The 17,859-nt window shown below is 39.3% G+C and overlaps 2 protein-coding genes across 2 annotated transcripts in view; one reads left to right on the forward strand and one right to left on the reverse strand.

Moving 5' to 3' along the window:
* slco1c1 (solute carrier organic anion transporter family, member 1C1) overlaps positions 1 to 7,496 on the forward strand; it is a 30,491-nt gene extending 22,995 nt beyond the window's left edge. Inside the window, exons 9-16 of the mRNA XM_014005328.1 lie at positions 802 to 1,050; positions 1,142 to 1,306; positions 1,847 to 2,042; positions 3,270 to 3,408; positions 3,665 to 3,837; positions 4,705 to 4,769; positions 5,001 to 5,118; positions 6,641 to 7,496. Coding sequence (XP_013860782.1) covers positions 802 to 1,050; positions 1,142 to 1,306; positions 1,847 to 2,042; positions 3,270 to 3,408; positions 3,665 to 3,837; positions 4,705 to 4,769; positions 5,001 to 5,118; positions 6,641 to 6,878 — 1,343 coding nt within the window. The 3' untranslated portion in view covers positions 6,879 to 7,496. The remainder of the gene's footprint in view (positions 1 to 801; positions 1,051 to 1,141; positions 1,307 to 1,846; positions 2,043 to 3,269; positions 3,409 to 3,664; positions 3,838 to 4,704; positions 4,770 to 5,000; positions 5,119 to 6,640) is intronic.
* Positions 7,497 to 14,851: 7,355 nt separating this feature from the next.
* Positions 14,852 to 17,468, reverse strand: bcap29 (B cell receptor associated protein 29; the record flags this gene model as incomplete). Its single annotated transcript, XM_014005329.1, is given in 3 exon segments — positions 14,852 to 15,832; positions 17,094 to 17,194; positions 17,366 to 17,468. Coding segments are annotated over 3 exon segments (240 nt in total), but the record flags the coding sequence as incomplete, so codon positions are not given.
* Between the last annotated feature and the right edge of the window lie 391 nt (positions 17,469 to 17,859).

Raw genomic sequence — 17,859 nt, forward strand, 5'->3', positions numbered from 1 at the left:
GAAATTAAGTGTTAACGAGCAGTTGGACAGGTGTACCTAATAAAGTGGCCGGTGAGTGCATTTATGTTTGTGGTTGTAATGTGACAAAATATGGAAAAGTTCAAGGGGTATGAATACTTTTGCAAACCACTGTATATGTATATGAAGTGGAGAGTCAGTTAACGCAGGGGTTCTCAAGCCATTTGGGTCTGGGGACCCCTTACAAGGTTGAAACAAATTCCAGGGACCCCCTCATAAAACCCATGCTGATTAAAAGGATAATTTATTGTCATTTCAATGCCTAAATGCCATGGAATATATATTTTTATTAAGCTTATTATGTTTGTTTTATTAATTCATTGGTCTCCATGCATTTTTAAAAATAAAAAAAACAAATTAACATTTTAGTAAAAAATAAATTGAGGACCCCCAAGATACCTCTCGTGGACCCCTGGGGGTCCAGGGACCCCAGTTTGAGAACCTCTGGCCTAAAAAAATAGATATGTATTGACAACCATCTTTCCATTTTCTGCTGGATATCCAGGCAACAGTTTGAGGGGAATTTTCTAAGAACTGTATTTTCACCCTTGTAGCCTTTTTTTCACAATCTACTTAAATTGATTTGATGCAGCTTTATAGTCTTTCCACYGGGTGATGGAAAGACAACATTTTAATCTCCAATTTTTAGAGAACAACCTATCCTCTTGGTGGAAGCCTTGCACTTTAGGTTACCAGAACAAAAGRGACCCTTGAAAGCACATTATTTACATTGTTTTCTTTCATTCATGAACTTACCTTCCTTCCTCTGCCTCCTTGACATAGAGTCTATCACCATAACCCCAGCAGATGCCCGCTGGGTTGGAGCATGGTGGCTGGGTTACCTCATTGCTGGAATCATCACCCTGCTCTCTGCCATCCCGTTCTGGTTTTTGCCCCGCTCTCTACCCACATCCGGGTCCCAGCTCCCAAAGCATTGCACCCAGGAGAAGACGAGTTTTCTTAAAAACCCGCCACATCTGAAGAACAAGTATGAAGCAGAGGAACACACCAGTTTTATAGAGATGGCTAAAGGTAAGGGTTAAAAAGAGGTTTGCTTTTATTCAAAATGGTTTTATTTATATGTATATTAATTTACTGGTACTTGTTTGATACAATTTCACAGATTTTTTTCCAACCCTGCGAACTCTGCTGGGACACCCAGTGTACCTAATCTACTTGTGTGTGACCGTCATCCAGCTGAACTCTCTCATTGGCATGGTCACCTACAAGCCCAAGTACATCGAGCAGCATTTCAGGCAGTCTGCCTCRAAAGCAAACTTTCTGATGGGTACGTTGCACGTTTATGAAATGTTTTTTTCCTGTTTCCTTTCATTTCTCAAGTCCTCTTTTAGCTTTTGTGTCCCTTGAATGAGGCAGACCTTCAGACGGAACTTGTTGTATAAGAACTGGGTTAGCATATTCCAATTCAGCCCACCAGCTGCCAACGCTGCAATGAAGGGGGCTCTGTGAATATGAAAATTGCTCTCCACATAAAATGAAATACTTAATGAAGTGCAAAGCAGAAAATGAAAATAAATGAAATCATGTGGTCTCATTAGAAGAGATGCCTGTTCTGACCAGATTGAATGCATATTAAGGAGAATGTAACAGTGACCACAGTTAATGATGTGTGTAGATCAAAGACAATGTATTTGAAGCTATAAAAGCAAAAAAATAAAAAGGAATTACCTTTTTGTTAAGACGTTTGAAGACTTCTCTACTGAAAGTGTACATGATCTAAAATGCAAACCAGTTTTTAATCAAATGATTCACTTATTTTTCCAATTCTATAGTGTATGACCAGACTATGATGTTGTTATGATCCCAGGTGTGATCAATATCCCTGCTGTGGCACTGGGGATGTTTTCTGGTGGTCTGCTCATGAAGAGGCTGAAGCTGAACATCATGGGAGCAGCCAAAGTTGCTTTTGGCACTTCCCTAATTGGTTACATTCTTTCTCTGTTTTTCTTCGCAATGAGCTGTGAAAATGCYAAGGTGGCCGGGGTGACGTTGTCGTACAACAGGTAAGTCACAAATGCTCCTGTTGCGTCAAGGTTGAGGAATGTTTTTGCTTGGAAAAATAGTGCAGTGTGGATAGTGTAGTTGGCAGCCTTATGATTTTGTACTTGTAAGAAACGTGCTAACAACAAAATTGCATGTAATAATTACAATTTCAAATCAAATGGATAACAGAGATGGCAGTATGGTCACATGTCAGTAAGGTATAACACCCCCTTGGACCTGGCTATAGTGTGGCAGACATCATACAGCTGCCGTAAGCTCTACTGTGACGGGTCAGTCCAAGGCAGTTGTAAATGACCTTTGAGATTTGGCACTGGGTTGGAGTTGATGTTTGACTGGGGAAAGATTAATGTCAGGACAACATGATGCAAACAGTTTCTGCGTGAATGTGTTGCTAAAAAAACAACACCAGGGTGCTGCTCAGGAGGGGTGAGACAGGCAAGATGTCCCTGACATACTCTAGCACTGTGCCATCAGGATCCCTCAAATCACTGTCAAAGGTGGCCTGAAGTTATATCCTATGGCTCCCCACACCAGGGAGTAATGTGGGTGTGTCACTCCATGACTGGTCCTCTCCCCTTGGAAACGCGTACCTTCCAGTTGTGGCACCACTGTAAACACCACTGTTTCTGCTCTGGTGTTAATAGCGGCCTGCACATGGAATGGTGAATCCACTGTCCAACTCAATGTTTGATGACACACACACACAMAAAAAAAAAAAGATGTTAATACCTTTTTCCTGATGGCATGTGCAGAAATCATGGGGTTTTGTAGCATTTGGCACACAACACAATCATCAAGGAGTGGGGCAACCAGAACTTCCATAATGAGTATTTGCACTTCGATAGGCTTAACTAAAATATAAAATGGTTGAATGAATTAGTGATATGTTAAAAATGTGTGCTCTAACTTGGCACAGATAAACAAAAATCCAACACAGCCTGTGGTAATGATACTGAATTTATCACACCCTTGTGTTTTACAAATGAGATGTTCTCTGACACGAATGCTGTTTTTTAGGAGAATAGGAAAATAAAATAATCGCTCAAAAGTTGTTCAAATCTTTAATCTTTTAAAGATATTTGTGTTAGAATTACATTGCTGCTTTTTTATTTTCCAGTGAAATGTGCATATAGGACATCATCTCTTTACATTGTGCAATCACTTCCTTGTAATCGTGTTTTTTGGTTCTATCTTAGAGGTTATGTTACTCTTTCTTTTATCTCCAGCACAGACAAACTGGCCTGCAACTCAGACTGTCTGTGTTCACCAAATGAGTGGGACCCTGTGTGCGGGAAGAACAGCATCACATACGTTTCTCCGTGTCTTGCTGGCTGCACCACTTCTACAGGCTCAGGGAAAGACACTGTACGAACCATGCATTTGAAATATGACAAACAAACAAAGAAAAAAAATGTTCTCATGAAACAACTGTCAACCATTCAAAAAAAAAGACAAAACGTTCTCTTATGTCAACATGACAAATTTATTTTATGTTTAGCTCCTGCATTTTATTAATTTAATTTTTATTTTAATTGGTGCCTGTTGATAAAACACAAATCTTCATTTGTAAATGTGCATTACTGTGTAGGTGTGTGTCTGCAACCTTTTCATGTCTCTCCAGGTCTTCTCGAACTGTAGCTGTGTCGGCGCGGCTGGAAACTTTACGGCCAGCACAGGTCATTGTCCTGAAAAGGACGACTGCGACAGGATGTTCCCTTACTTCCTTGCCCTCTCTGTCATCACTTCCTTCATCATCTCCCTCGGGGGCACGCCAGGCTACATGTTTCTCATCAGGTTAGACTTAAATCTATTGAAAAAAAAAGTACATGTAAAATAACCAATAACTCTGAAGTACCAAAATACCAAATGTCCATTATTTTGTTTTGCGGCTCAATTCTTCTGGAAGTGCACGAAGTAGTGGTTTGTTAGTTCAGTAATCTCCTGAAGTGTATCACTTTACCTCAGTTCCAGTATTTGTACATTTCTTTTCTTGTGACCTATATTTCTAACAATGATGCCAGCAACATAAAAGGGAAGGGTGAGACATGAGGAGATGGGAGAAAAAATACATGCATTTAGGAGAATTTTACATTAAAAAAACATTTTTTTTTTATAAATAACAGCAATCAACTTTAAAATGTGTTGTTAGACCCTGCCACAATATCTTTGCTCTTATTATTTACAATGAAAACTTCACACATTATACCTATAATCGAGTCCGGGGGAGGACATTCTAACCAGGTGTTACAGCGGCCTCTGCTGGTGAGATTACTTCATTACGACATGACCTCTGCTGTCACATCAACAGGCCTAATAGGACACAAGTAGTGTTATAAGCAGTAATAGAGTTTTGAAGTTAGATAATTTAAAGTTTAAAGTTTCGTTTTTGTTCGGCATGTCAGTCTATAAAGAAATCTTAAAAGTGYAATTTTCCTAAAGCTGAGCTTTTTAAATAAAATACCTCATTTACTTTTTCCCTCGTAATAGAGGTTAAACTGAAACAGAAACTAACACTTCAATGATTTATTAACCAATGACAAGTGAAAATGGAATTTGACTTAACTTTTTTTGTTTGTTTGTTGTTTTGTGTGAGAATTAGCTCTATTTTTTATGATTTCTGACTGTGATGCCCTAAAAAACACCCAACTTTTCTGCATGCAGGTGCATCAAACCACAGCTGAAATCTCTGGCTCTGGGTTTCCATGCTTTGGCAACTCGAACTCTTGGTAAGTCTTCTTCAGAGTGCAGCCTGTGGGGGTTTCAGAGCTGAGAAGAAACAGGTAAACCTGGTTTCTAATCCGCCTAAGGAGCTTTTCACTAAACAGATACATCTCAGAATGTCAACTTTTGAGTTTAAAGGTTATGTGTACAACATCTGAGAGACGCAGATGAAGCAGATTTGGTTGTATCTGAGTTATCAGAGGTGTGATTGTGAAAATGGATTTTGGTCCTTACAGCAGGGATCCCTGCACCCATCTACTTYGGAGCAATCATTGACACCACTTGTCTCAAATGGGGTCAGAAGAGATGTGGGGGTTTAGGAGCCTGTAGGATCTACAACACTACTGCATACAGGTAATCACATCATTACTGCTCTACATTTCAACTTGCTGAACATTTTCTGCTGGTGCACAAGCTTTGTTATTTTAACTGTCTATTGGGACATATTGTAGTTAAAAAATCATGAATGTGAGTTTTWTGTGAGACAAAGCACAATCACATCTAACGAAAAACAGATTGACATGCAAATGTTTAAGGCAACTTGTCTTAAAAATAAATAAATGTTCTATGGTTTGTGGTTACTGAGGATGGATAATGAACCCATATGAGCGGGGGCCTCATAAGTGGGCCCATTGTTCTCCCCAAAAAGACCCTGGTCTTTATTCAAACCTTTGCATTGCTCAGATGAATGACACAAAGTTAGAAACACTCAGTGTTCTGAGTTTCTCAGTATTCATAAAAGGGTCCCCAAGAATWTTTTTTCCTTTGACTGATCAGAGCCAGGCAGTGGCCTAAGTGCAAATAGGTTCAACACCACAAGCATCACACAGACCATTGTCATGGAGTCCTATCATCATTTTTTTGACAGGTTAGCAGGTTGTGCCCAGTCAGGACTCCAAACAGTGTACTTAGAGTTTTCYTTGAGGGCAATGTGTGCTTTCCCAAACCCAAGATGTTTTTATTGGCACATTTCACTTTTTGTCTACTTCTTCCCTCCATATTTCTTCATATAACTTTTTTGTCCCCAGAAACTTCTGCATCCCTTTGTTACATCTCTTCTTTTGGTCTGAGACCATTCTTATGATTTACCTCCAAATTTTTGTCGGAATGAATTGCACACTGTAATTTGATATAGTATTACACACTACTATTTACTAATATTTAATACAATTCAAAATGTAATATTTTGATATGGTAGATTAGGACACGATACGTTATAATAAAATATAACAAAATAATATGATGTAAGTAAGTAAGTAAAGTTTATTTATATAGCACCTTTCTTAGAAGTGCTTCACATACTGTATAATAAAATAAAAACAATAAAGTAAAACAAACAGTTTAATATGATTTCTCAGGACTATACAACTAAACTGCTCAGAGAGCCAAAGTTAATGAAAGTTTACAGCTCAGGGGCTGGAATGATATGATATGATATGATATGATATGATATGATATGATATGATATGATATGATATGATATGATATGATATGATATGATATGATATGATANGATATGATATGATATGATATGATATGATATGATATGATATGATATGATATGATATGATATGATATGATATGATATGATATGATATGATATGATATGATATCCTTGAGGGCCACTATCCTGCTTGTTTTCCAAGTTTCCCCGCTCAAACACACCAGAATGAATGATTAACAAGTTTCTACAAAAATGAAGAGGAAATTCAAAMACTGAATCAAGTGTGTTGGAGCAGAGAAAAAAGGAAAACATGCTGGATAGCAACCCTTGAGAACTCGAGTTTGACACCTCTACAATAAAATGGCAAAAAAAGAAGATGAAACAAAACCAATATACTTGTCTAAATAAGCCAAATTATTCTTTTTCTCTCAGGATAGCATACCTCGGCCTAACGTTAAGCCTGCGGACTATCTCATTTATCATTTGCATTCCGGGCTTCATTCTGCTCAGCCGGCAGCTGAAGGAGGAGAAAAAGCGTGCCCTACATGAATCTCTGTCCAACGGTGGGACTGAGCTGGAGACGCTCAGGAAAGAGGAGTTTGTTATACTGAAGTCTGATGAAACAGTTCACACGTCAGACAATGGCACAGAGGAGTACAGTCGGCTGTGACCGTTGATCCACCAGAAGTGACTTTCTTTTTCCTCCTTTGTTTTGATGTGTGCTTGTCACTCAAGTAAGTACACACAACGTTTGTACAGTCTGACACTGTAAACATGCACTCATACTCAACTGAGATTTGCAGGGAATCACATATTGTGTTTAATCATCTTATGTACAGCATAAAATCTATATTTGTACTACTGAATGTGTTGAGGTTAGCAATGGATGGAAACAGAACYTGTTTCTGGAATGTAYGGACTTTTCTTTATTCTGGCAGACAGAAACGTTGGTTTTGATCCCTACACAAAGACGGGACCAGAAGTGTGATCTAAAGAACACCAGCATTACTGAGCTGCCCCTGTTAGGTCAGTTCTTTCAAAATGGAGGCTTTTCTTCCTGTCACTAATGTTACAGAGCAGACAAAGTAAAGCTGTTTTTTGCAGAGGCACAACACAAAACAGGAGGAAAATCAGGCTTGTAAAGATTTATTTTTCCAATAGTTTATAGTGATCAGTCAGCTCTTCTGAAGTGGGGTTCTATAAAGAGGTTATGAACAGTTAATATCTTACATGTTGCAGATAGAACACGATCGAGGCGGTTTACCTGAGCTGTGGCCAAAAGGTTGTCAGTGCCTGTCGTGGCGGCAACCCTCGAACCYGCTGGTGGACACCGGTGGTGAGGGATGCTGTCAGGCTGAAGAAGGAGTCCTATTGGGTCTTTTTGGCCTGTGGGACTCCGGAAGCAGCCGATAGGTATCGGCAGTCCAAGCGGATTGCGGCTCGGGTGGCAGCTGAGGCAAAAACTCGGACATGGGAGGAGTTAGGAGAGGCCATGGAAAAAGACTTCTGTATGGTTTGAGGCGATTCTGGTCCACCATCCGGCTTCTCTGGGGGGAAAGTGGTTCACCACCAACACTATTTATGGTGGGGATGGTGCGCAGCTGACCTCACCTTGGGACGTTGTGGGTCGGTGGGCGGAATACTTCGAAGACCTCCTCAATCCTACYGACACGTAGTCCCATGAGGAAGCAGAACCTGAGGACCCTGGGTTGGACTCTCCAATCTCTGGTGCCAAGGTCACCGAGGTGGTTAAAAAGCTCCTCAGTGGCAAGGCGCCAGGGGTGGATGAGATTCGCATGGAGTTCCTTAAGGCTCTGGGTGTAGTGGGGTTGTGTTGGTTGACGCGACTCTACAATATCACGTGGACATTGGGGGCAGTTCCCCTGGATTGGCACACCGGGGTGGTGGTCCCCCTATTTAAAAAGGGGGACTGCAGAGTGTGTTCCAACTATAGGGGGATCACACTTCTGAGCCTCCCTGGTAAGGTCTATTCAGGGGTCCTGGAGAGGAGGGTCCACTGGATAGTCGAATCTCAGATTCAGGAAGAGCAGTGTAGTTTTTGTCCTGGTCATGGGCCAGCAGACCAGCTCTATGCTCTCAGCAGGGTTCTGCAGGGTGCAAGGGAGTTCACACAACCAGTCTACATGTGTTTTGTTGACTTGGAGAAGGTCATCGACCGTGTCCCTCTGGGACTCCTGTGGGGGGTACTCYGGGAGTATGGGCTACCAGGCCCATTGATAGGTAATTTTTAGGTCCCTATACGACCGGTGCCAGAGCTTGGTCCGCATCGCCGGTAGTAAGTCGGACTTGTTTCTGGTGAGAGTTAGCCTCAGCCAAGGTTGCCATTTATCACTGATTCTTTTCAGAACTTTTATGGACAGAATTTMTAGGTGCAGCCAAGGTGTTGAGGGGATCCTTTTTGGTGACCTTGGGATCACATCTCTGCTTTTTGCAGATTATGCGATCCTATTGGCTTCATCAGATCAGGATCTCCAGCTCTCTCTGGAGCAGTTCATAGCCGAGTGTGAAGCGGCCGGGATGAGGATCAGTGCCTCCAAATCCGAGACCATGGTCTTGAGCCGGAAAACGGTAGTGTGCCTTCTCCGGGTCGGGGAGGAGATCCTGCCCCAAGTGGAGGAGTTTAAGTATCTCGAGGTCTTGTTCACAAATGAGGGAAGAATGGAGTGGGAGATCGACAGGCGGATTGGTGCTGTGTCTGTAGTGATGTGGGCACTGTACTGGTCTGTCGTGGTGAAGCAGGAGCTGAGCCAGAAGGCAAACCTCTCGATTTACCAGTTGGTCTACGTTCCTACCCTCATCTATGGCCATGAACTTTGGGTACTGACTGAAAGAACGAGTTTGAGGATACAAGCGGCCGAAATGAGTTTCCTTCACAGGGTGTCTGTGCTCTCCCTTAGAGATAGGGTGAGAAGCTCAGTCATTTGGGAGGGACTCAGAGTAGAGCCACTGCTCCTTCATGTTGAGAGGAGYCAGTTGAGGTGGCTCGGGCATCTGGTTAGGATGCCTCCTAGACACCTCCCTGGTATGGTGTTCCGGGCATGTCCCACTGGATTGAGGCCCAGAGGAAGACCCAGGACATGCTAGAGGGACTATGTTTCTCAGCTGGCCTGGGAATGCCTTGAGATTTCCTTGGATGAGCTGACCCAAGYGGCTGGGGAGAGGGAAGTCTGGGTCTCTCTGCTTAGGCTGCTGCCCCCGCAACCCGATCCTGGATAAGCGGCAGAAAACGGATGGACGGATATTGCAGGTAGCTCTTTTTACAACCTGTAGGACTAGTTCAAGCTGGATCAGGATTGAAGGGTATTACTGACATCCTTAAACTATTCCAATCAAAAAATGTCACAATGGTCAGCGATCATGAGAGGGAACAGCTCTACCAACTGAGCCACCATGCCAAGGGTGGAGCTTTGTCCAAATAGGTGGTGCTTTATACCAGCAAGCGTTTAGGCAGCTCCACATGGCTACCACAAGAGATTAAAGGATTTGTTCAAACTTGCATGAATGAGTCAAAGCTACACTCTGGGTATATTTTTGATGAAGGAATGACATAGCATGATTTTAAGTTTTTTCAAAAGTCAACTTTACACAATAACCCCCACACCCCTTTAAAAGAGCTGAACTATCCATTTAAATGCCTACTCAGACATGTAACCAGTGACCTACAGGTGTATATGTGATTTWAAAAAAAGCATTATGTGCCTCATTCATTCAACAGTTACCTCAGTTCTGCCTAAAGGTGAGCAATTTTAATAGTATTTAAATAGTGATCCGTTCCAATGTTAAACTGTAAGTCTTAAAAACTTRTGAAACACACTTTAAAGCAGACTTTTTTTTCTGGAAAAGCCAAAAGTTTATTCTGATTGTTTTGCAGTTTGTGTTGTGTTCAGTTTGAAATGAATTTTAGTTTTTATAGTCATTTAAAGTATTTTAGTGTAATATGATGGGGTAGCTGTAGCTTGATGGTTGCTGTCTCAGTCCCGTGATTCCGAGGCTGCAGGTTTGAGCCTATAAATTGCATCAGGCATTAAATCAATTGCCAAATATTTTGTGTCAGTTTGCAGAAGGGAGCAAGTATAATCTGTGCATGAAGTAGAAACTGTTCTGACTCCTGTGCTCATCGTTAATTCCTCTTCACAAACTAATTATCTATTGCACTGTTCTGTTTTTTAAATAATATATCATTGCAAAAATGTTTCTCTACGAACAAACAATGCAGTCGATTTTAAAAACTGAAGATATTATGTTGAAGTACTTCTAGCGTTTGGTGTTGTGTAGGGCCTAGCCATTTTTGTGTTTCTTTTTTAAAGGCAGTTTGTAAAGATGCTACACTGGTTACCAGTATTCTGTGTATTTGTTGAGTGTTTTGGATGGTAAAAGTCACAGTCTGTGAAGTGGAGACACTGGAAGTGTTCATGTGTTGCCTGTGTTGCATTTATTTTGTTATCTGTTTGTGTGTTAATGTGTGCGAACCGGGTCGCCTGTGCCAAAAACCCAGAATCACTGTAGTCTGCGCTCAGGATTTTATCCTCATATGAAGCTTCTTTCTGGAATCAGAAGAACCTTTTTTGGTTCAATGTTTTCAGTTTCATTTGTTCAAGCAAACTGTAACTGATTTGTTCAATACTTGAAAATYGGCACATTTTTCTTCAAATGTCAAACAGATTTTGTTCATAGCCTTTCTATAGAATCCCACTTTAAAAACTTGTATGTTTATGTTCATAAATTCAGTCTAAGACCAAATTTGTTTAGTGTTTAGATTTATGACGATATCGTCTTGTAATTGTTTCCTTCTATGTCAAATTTTAAAGCCACTACATGCAAGCTTTCTTTTTTAATTATTAGTTTGAATAACAGCTTTTTTATGAAGGTTTGGGGATGAGGCCACAAAAGTTCAATTTGTCCTGATTAGTTGATCTCACCCCCCCACCGTCCCGTGGAAGATTTAACTTTATTGTCATTTTGGCATTAGTCCATTAGTGGGGTGCAAAAGTTTGGGCACCCTTGTTAATTTTCCTGATTTACCTTTATAAATCATTGATTGTTTGGATAAAAAAATCAGTTAAATATATCACATAGGGGACAAGCAGATATTTGAGAAGTGAAATGAAGTTTATATGATTTACAGAAAGTGTGCAATAATTGGTTAAACAAAACTAGGCAGGTGCATAAATTTGGGCACATAAATAAATAAATAAATAAATAAATAAATAAATAAATAACAACTCAATGTTTAGTAGATCCTCCTTTTGCAGAAATAACAGACTCTAAATGCTTCCTATAGCTTAATGAGAGTCTTGATTGTGGCTGAAGGTATTTTAGACCGTTCTTCTTTACAAAACATCTCTAGTTCATTCAGGTTTGATGGTTTCTGAGAATGGACAGCTCTCTTTAAGTGACACCACAGATTTTCAATAATATTCAGGTCTGGAGACTGAGATGGCCATTCCACAATGTTGTACTTTTTCCTCTGCATGAACGCCTTAGTAGATTTTGAGCAGTGTTTAGTAGGGGTGCAACAATACATGTATCTGTATCAAACGGTGATTTAGGTTCAATACACACTTGTATCGAACAATTCAGATTTTTAAAATTTACTTTATCAACTTGTCTTCTGAAGATGCTCTGTGTTAAAGGATCAGTGGATCTGTATTCGACTACTCCACCTAGGCTGCATTTTTGAGTGCAGACCCACTGAGAAACTAGCTGTTTCAGCAACATTTAATTTAAAAACTGTACTTTTGAGGTAGACAAATGTTCATAATCAATTTAAATAAATTACAAGTTAAAAGGGGCATGGAAATTTCTCTTTTTTGTGTCGAAAAAATATCAAACCRTGAGAATAAAGTATCGAACCGAACCAAATTGTGAATTTTCTGTATCGTTGCACCCCTAGTAGCAGGTGTTTTTCTTGGAGTGCTGTTCTTTTTCCTCCATGTGTAACAGACCTTGTTCTGCCCAAATAACTCTATTTTAGTTTCATCAGTCCACAGCACCTTATTCCAAAATGAAGCTGGCTTGTCCATATGTGCTTCAGCATACCTGAAGCGGCTCTGTTTGTGATGTGGGTGGAGAAAAAGCTTCCTCTGCATCACTCTCACATACAGCATCTCCTTGTGTAAAGTGTGCTGAATAGAYGAACGATGCACAGTGACTCCATCAGCAGCAAGATGATGTTGTAGGTCTTTGGTGCTGGTCTGTGGGTTGACTCTGACTGTTTACAACATCCTTYGCTTCTGTTTATTGGTGATTTGTCTTGGTCTGCCACTTCCAGCCTTGACTTGAACTGTGCCTGTGGTCTTCCATTTTCTCATAATGTTTCTCACAGTGGAGACCGAAAGCTGAAATCTCTGAGATGGCTTTCTGTTTTAAAGGTTAAAGTTTTGATATCAATAAAATGACAACAGTGCCAAAATTTATGCACCTGCCTACTTTTGTTTAACCAATTATTGCACACTTTCTGTAAATCATTTAAACTTCGTTTCATTTCTCAAATATCACCATGTTTGTCCCCTATATAATATATTTACTGTTTTTTAAATCTAAACAATCAATGATTTATAAAGGTAAATCAGGAAAATTAACAAGGCTGCCCAAACTTTCACACCCCACTGTAACTTAAAGTTTTTATTACATCAGATGATGATAGGGCTGAGGTAGAGTTGATCTGCACTAGTGCCACATTATCACAACAAAACCTGATCAGTTAATTAATAGAAGATGATAAAACATACCTCTTGTTTGATAATGTGCCACATTCTGGGATTTTTAAGATAATTCCTTTTTTAAGTAGGTTCTTTTATTCCGCTTATATTCACAATGTCCGGAAGGGATTTTAAATTATATCACTAATTTATAAACAGTAAATCATTTGTAGCTTGAGTTTGTTRCACCGTTCTGTCTCAGACTTATGAAACCTTAGACCTTTGTACTGTCAGTCCATAAGTATAGATGTCTTTCATTATCATGAGCAGCGATTCCAGCCAGTTTGTAGAGGCATCAAAAGGTGCACTGGCAGCATTGCAAAACATGATGTTGAAAATGTGTAATGGTTTGAAAACTACACAAATCTGTTCTGCGAATCTGACTAAAGTACTGACTTTAAAAATAACCACGTTTGTGTTCTTTATATGATGGGTTTAAGTTTTTGAAAATTTAATTTATGTATTTTCTACAGATGATGTTGCCTTGATGACTTACAGGCATTGGATTTATTCAAAATCAAGAATCCCAGATACATGAAGGCTGTAAACAGTGTCTTTAAAGTGATATGACCCTGGTGGCAACTGTTCCCGTTTCTTGCTCAATTCTAGTAATTCAAGTAAATTTTGTGGGGAGGGTTCAGCTGTGGAAACCCAGAAACATTACAGCTTCCATCTAAAGTTGCTAATGATCGTTGGCCAAGTCTATTGGACTACACAGATTCTAAAAYGTTTAGGCCATTATCGAAAAAAATCTAAACATACAAGTTGTAATGAGATAAAACAGGGAAAATGTCACACAGGGTTCTTACGTTTTAGGATTTTATGTTCCTCCTACGAGTGGGAGCATCTCTTCAGGTAAATGAAGTACAGAGTTGTAAATGCTGCAGTCAGGAAGTTGAGCATGTGTGGATTTGAAGAATACCAAATATATGCAGGGAAATGCACACATGCTGTTTTATCTGAACATGGGCACTAAATAATATGCTGTATCTGTTAGACAGTATTTATAAAACCTAAACCTTGATATATTGAGAATCTGCCCACTTCTTTTWGATTCACTTGTAAAATTACACAGCTATTAGAACAAACACTCAAAACATCAGATTTAAAAAAAATCACTCATTTTATTTTTTATCAATTCTTTATTTGGATTTGCATGCCCTCTTGCATCAATAAGCATGCTGTAGCACCCACTGCACCCCATGTTCCCCTCACCCTTGACTCACTGAATCTTTACTACATTACAAGTATTAATTCAACTTTTTATGATGTGTCTTACAGTGCTGAAATTGCACTAATTTACTTCAGATTATTTTTGTTCTGCAGTTGTTGTGAAAGGATGGTATTCAGCTTTTCATGACAGAAGCCTGTGTTTTAAAGTCTTTACGGAGATGTGCAACAACTTTTCACTGCTGCACAACTTGAAGGAAAAAAAAAATCAAAATGTTACACATTTTGTTGTTGCTGTTATCTCTTTATTTTTTTCAGAACTGCCAAACCAGATGCACCAGTGATATTTTCACATCTTTATAGTCTACTCTAGCAGTAACCCAAGAGCCACCCAGGGAAAACCTGCTTTAGACCATCCTCTGCTAAGAATCCCTATATGTTTTCAATAATGTCTGGAGAATTATCTTCTATACACAATCCTATTTTCCCCCATGTTTTTGTCATTTTAAAGTGTGTGCAGACTGTATTATCTGCTGTATTTAGGTTTGTGTTCAGGGGCATTGTTTAAAGAAAAGCAGTATACAGGATGGAAATTTCAATAAAAAGGCATTCACTTGCATTTAAATAAGATTGTACATAAATGTATTTGATTATTTTTGTAAATTTTGAAATATTATAAAACAATAAAACATTTAATATTCAATTCATGCTGTTGGTATTATTTTTTTAAAAATAAACAATCATAAACTGATTTTTGTTAGAGAAAATATGCTTTAATCGGGTAAAAAGGCACTTCAGTCAGATCTCTCTGTACAACAAAAGTGAACACAATCAGAAAAAAAAAATCTAGACAATAAATGTTGTAAACCTTTAAATCAAAACACTTCAGCAACCAAACTGGAGAAAGATTTAAACAAGTGAACACAACCTTTCTCACAACATGCAGCTAATAGAATTTTTAAAAAATGATACATTCCGGTTTTGCATGCACAAAAAAGATAAAACGTGTGTGAAGTGCATGAAATAAAACAGTCTATGAACTCTTTAGAAATCAAACGCAAAAAACAAAAACAAATCTATTTTTCCAAAAATAATAAAGCCTAAAACACAATCCTGTGCGGTTAAAGGAATATTTCTATCCTTATGAATATTTTTTATTTGTCTTTATGTTGAAAAAAATAAGCAACAAACCTGAATAAAGAAACCCTATGTGAAGGATGTTAACCACAACTTATGAATAAGGCAGAAGGTGTGTCTGGATTACATCAAAATGTGAAGCTGATTTGTCTACATGCATACAGTCGATTTATAAACCGTCCAGGRCCAGAGAGTCTGCAGCATCCTACAGTGGCGTTAAAGCAAACCTTTACCATAACTAGACATTTATAATAAYTTACTGCAGCATTTTGATCTCTCAGCAAATTCTGCAATGTAAATCGTCTAAAGGGTTTCAGAGGAAATAAGCTGTCTGAATTTAAATAGGCAAGCAGAAATAGTTTCTTTTATTAAGTTTGTATCATGCCAATAATTAAAAAAAAAAAAACCACCTGATTTAAAACCATCACTATCTCTGCCCCTCAGTGGATCCAATCCTAGTTGTGTAATCTACAGCCCGACCCAAAGTTTAAGGTGAAAAAGAGGAAAATGTTGAATGGCTTTCTCTTTGATTTGGAGAAGTTAACCCATCTAATTCTCACTAGTCGTCCTTTTTGTTTCCAAAATCTTGACGATTCTGAAAGGACAAGAAATGTGAAAAAAATAAAAAAAACTGTTAGTTTCAGGAAATGTTTTAAAGCTACATAAATGTAGAATAAAAAAATAAAATGCACATTAAATAGGCAACAAAGGAGTCTGATGCCTGTGTGCTTTTCTTCTTTAAACTTAATGTCAGCCAAACTTTAAATGTTAGGACTGAYGCTGAACAGAAAGTTAAAAATAATAGTTCCAGGTATTTTGTTGGGGAGGGGGTTATGTGGGATGTTAGAACATATGTTACTTGCTGTGCATAGCTCTTCAAACAACTTCTGTTAAAAGGAAAGAGAAAAAGTTTAATGCTGCGTGTACAGACAAAATTAACAGCGAGTTTAAACAAGACCAAAACCAAAGCAGAGGTAGCCTGGCCCTTGCCTTCCTACGCAGTTCTGCTCAATTTTAGTTTCCCTTCACTGCTCCGTCTGGGATTTCTCCCATAGTCAAGGATTTGTTCAGGAGAATTTTTGTCCGGGCCAATCAGAGAACAGAACATCCATTTTCTGTGCAGTGTCTGCAAGTTAGTTTAGCATACAGCAGTGGAGGAAGCGAATGACGCCAGTCAGTGTTGATAAGGCTTCATAATTAAATAAAATTTGTCTGACAAAGCAGCAGCTCTCATTTACAGCCGTCTCGTTCGGCTCGGTACTTTTCTCCTCTCAGTAGGGTTGTTTACAGCACACGCGGTTTCCGGTTAGCTTCTTAGCTTAGCCTCCTTCAATGGCGCTGGCGTACGAATACGTTGCGGCCAACCGATCCAATCATTTTAAACTTCAGCAGAGGCCACACCTCCAGCAAGAATCACTTCTCTATAGCTGAGAGCACAGACCCTCGTACGAAGCAAAGTGAAGGACGAGGGTCTGGTTTTTACCAGGCTAAAGCAGAGGGCTGCCAACTGAAAACATCACGAGTCAAACGTGTGGTTCATGTGGACGCTATTTTAAAAACTTTTACGTCAGTTTCGCGTTATTTACAAAGAACACATTGGTCATTTGCAAACGGCAAAAGCAGCAACCAGCTGTAGCTTTTCCAGTGAAGCCTGGACCACTTCCTGCCAGAATATATTATGGTTTCTACAACAGTCTTTGCATGAAACACTAGACTTTGTTTTCCATTTTGATGTTCAAATAACCATTTCGAACASATAAAACTGTTTATACCCTTACAACAGAAACTTCTACTCTCTTTAGTTTCACAGAGAAAAACCCAACAAGGCACCATGTTGTGCTTGTGATTAGCTTTACCTGGAGCTCCTGATGCTCCGTGAGGACCCGGTCATACTCCCTGGCGAGGCCCTCCAACTGCTTCTTCATCACATCTGCCTCCGACTGCGATTTCTTCAGAGCTGCAAAAGAAAAAAAAAATCCCACGTCATCATTTCACATCCTCTGTGTGTGACAAGTCTCCAGGTGTCAGATCAACATTCTCCTGGTCAGATTATTAAAAAAAAAACAGACATGTTTAAAAAAAAAAAAAAAGCATTGGAGGGGATGTGCAGTTGTGCATAAAAACTAACCATCTTCAGAAACCTTCAGCTCTCCTTTCAGGGTTCCCACCTCAYGCCTTAACAATTCCATTCCCTCTGCAGTTGCCTTCTCACCCTTCCCTTCCATCAAGGTCTGCAAGGTAAATTACAAAAACACAAAAAGTTATAGAGAAATGTTCTTAGAGGCATCAGTTGCTGATGTGCCACACAGTAAAACACTGAGTGTATTTATATCTAAAGTTGACTGAAAAGAGTCAAACTATTCGTACGGGTGCAGCAGAAAGGTGGAATCTTTTATTTAAACCACGTGAGGTCAACTGGATCATTGGGCCTCATGCAAGAACATGTTCGTATTCTTCTCCTAAATTTCTCTTACTTTTGTTCGTACAAAGGGTTCGTACGAACATGTCATGTCAGATTCAACAAACACTTCTATCTTCAGGAAAAGTGCGTAAATGAGCTGCGTAAATTCCCCTGTTCGTATTGTAGAGGGTAGACTTATGTAAAATAAGCCTTCCACATAC

This window comes from Austrofundulus limnaeus, unplaced genomic scaffold, assembly GCF_001266775.1.
Source record: "Austrofundulus limnaeus strain Quisiro unplaced genomic scaffold, Austrofundulus_limnaeus-1.0 Scaffold29, whole genome shotgun sequence".
NCBI lineage: Eukaryota > Metazoa > Chordata > Actinopteri > Cyprinodontiformes > Rivulidae > Austrofundulus > Austrofundulus limnaeus.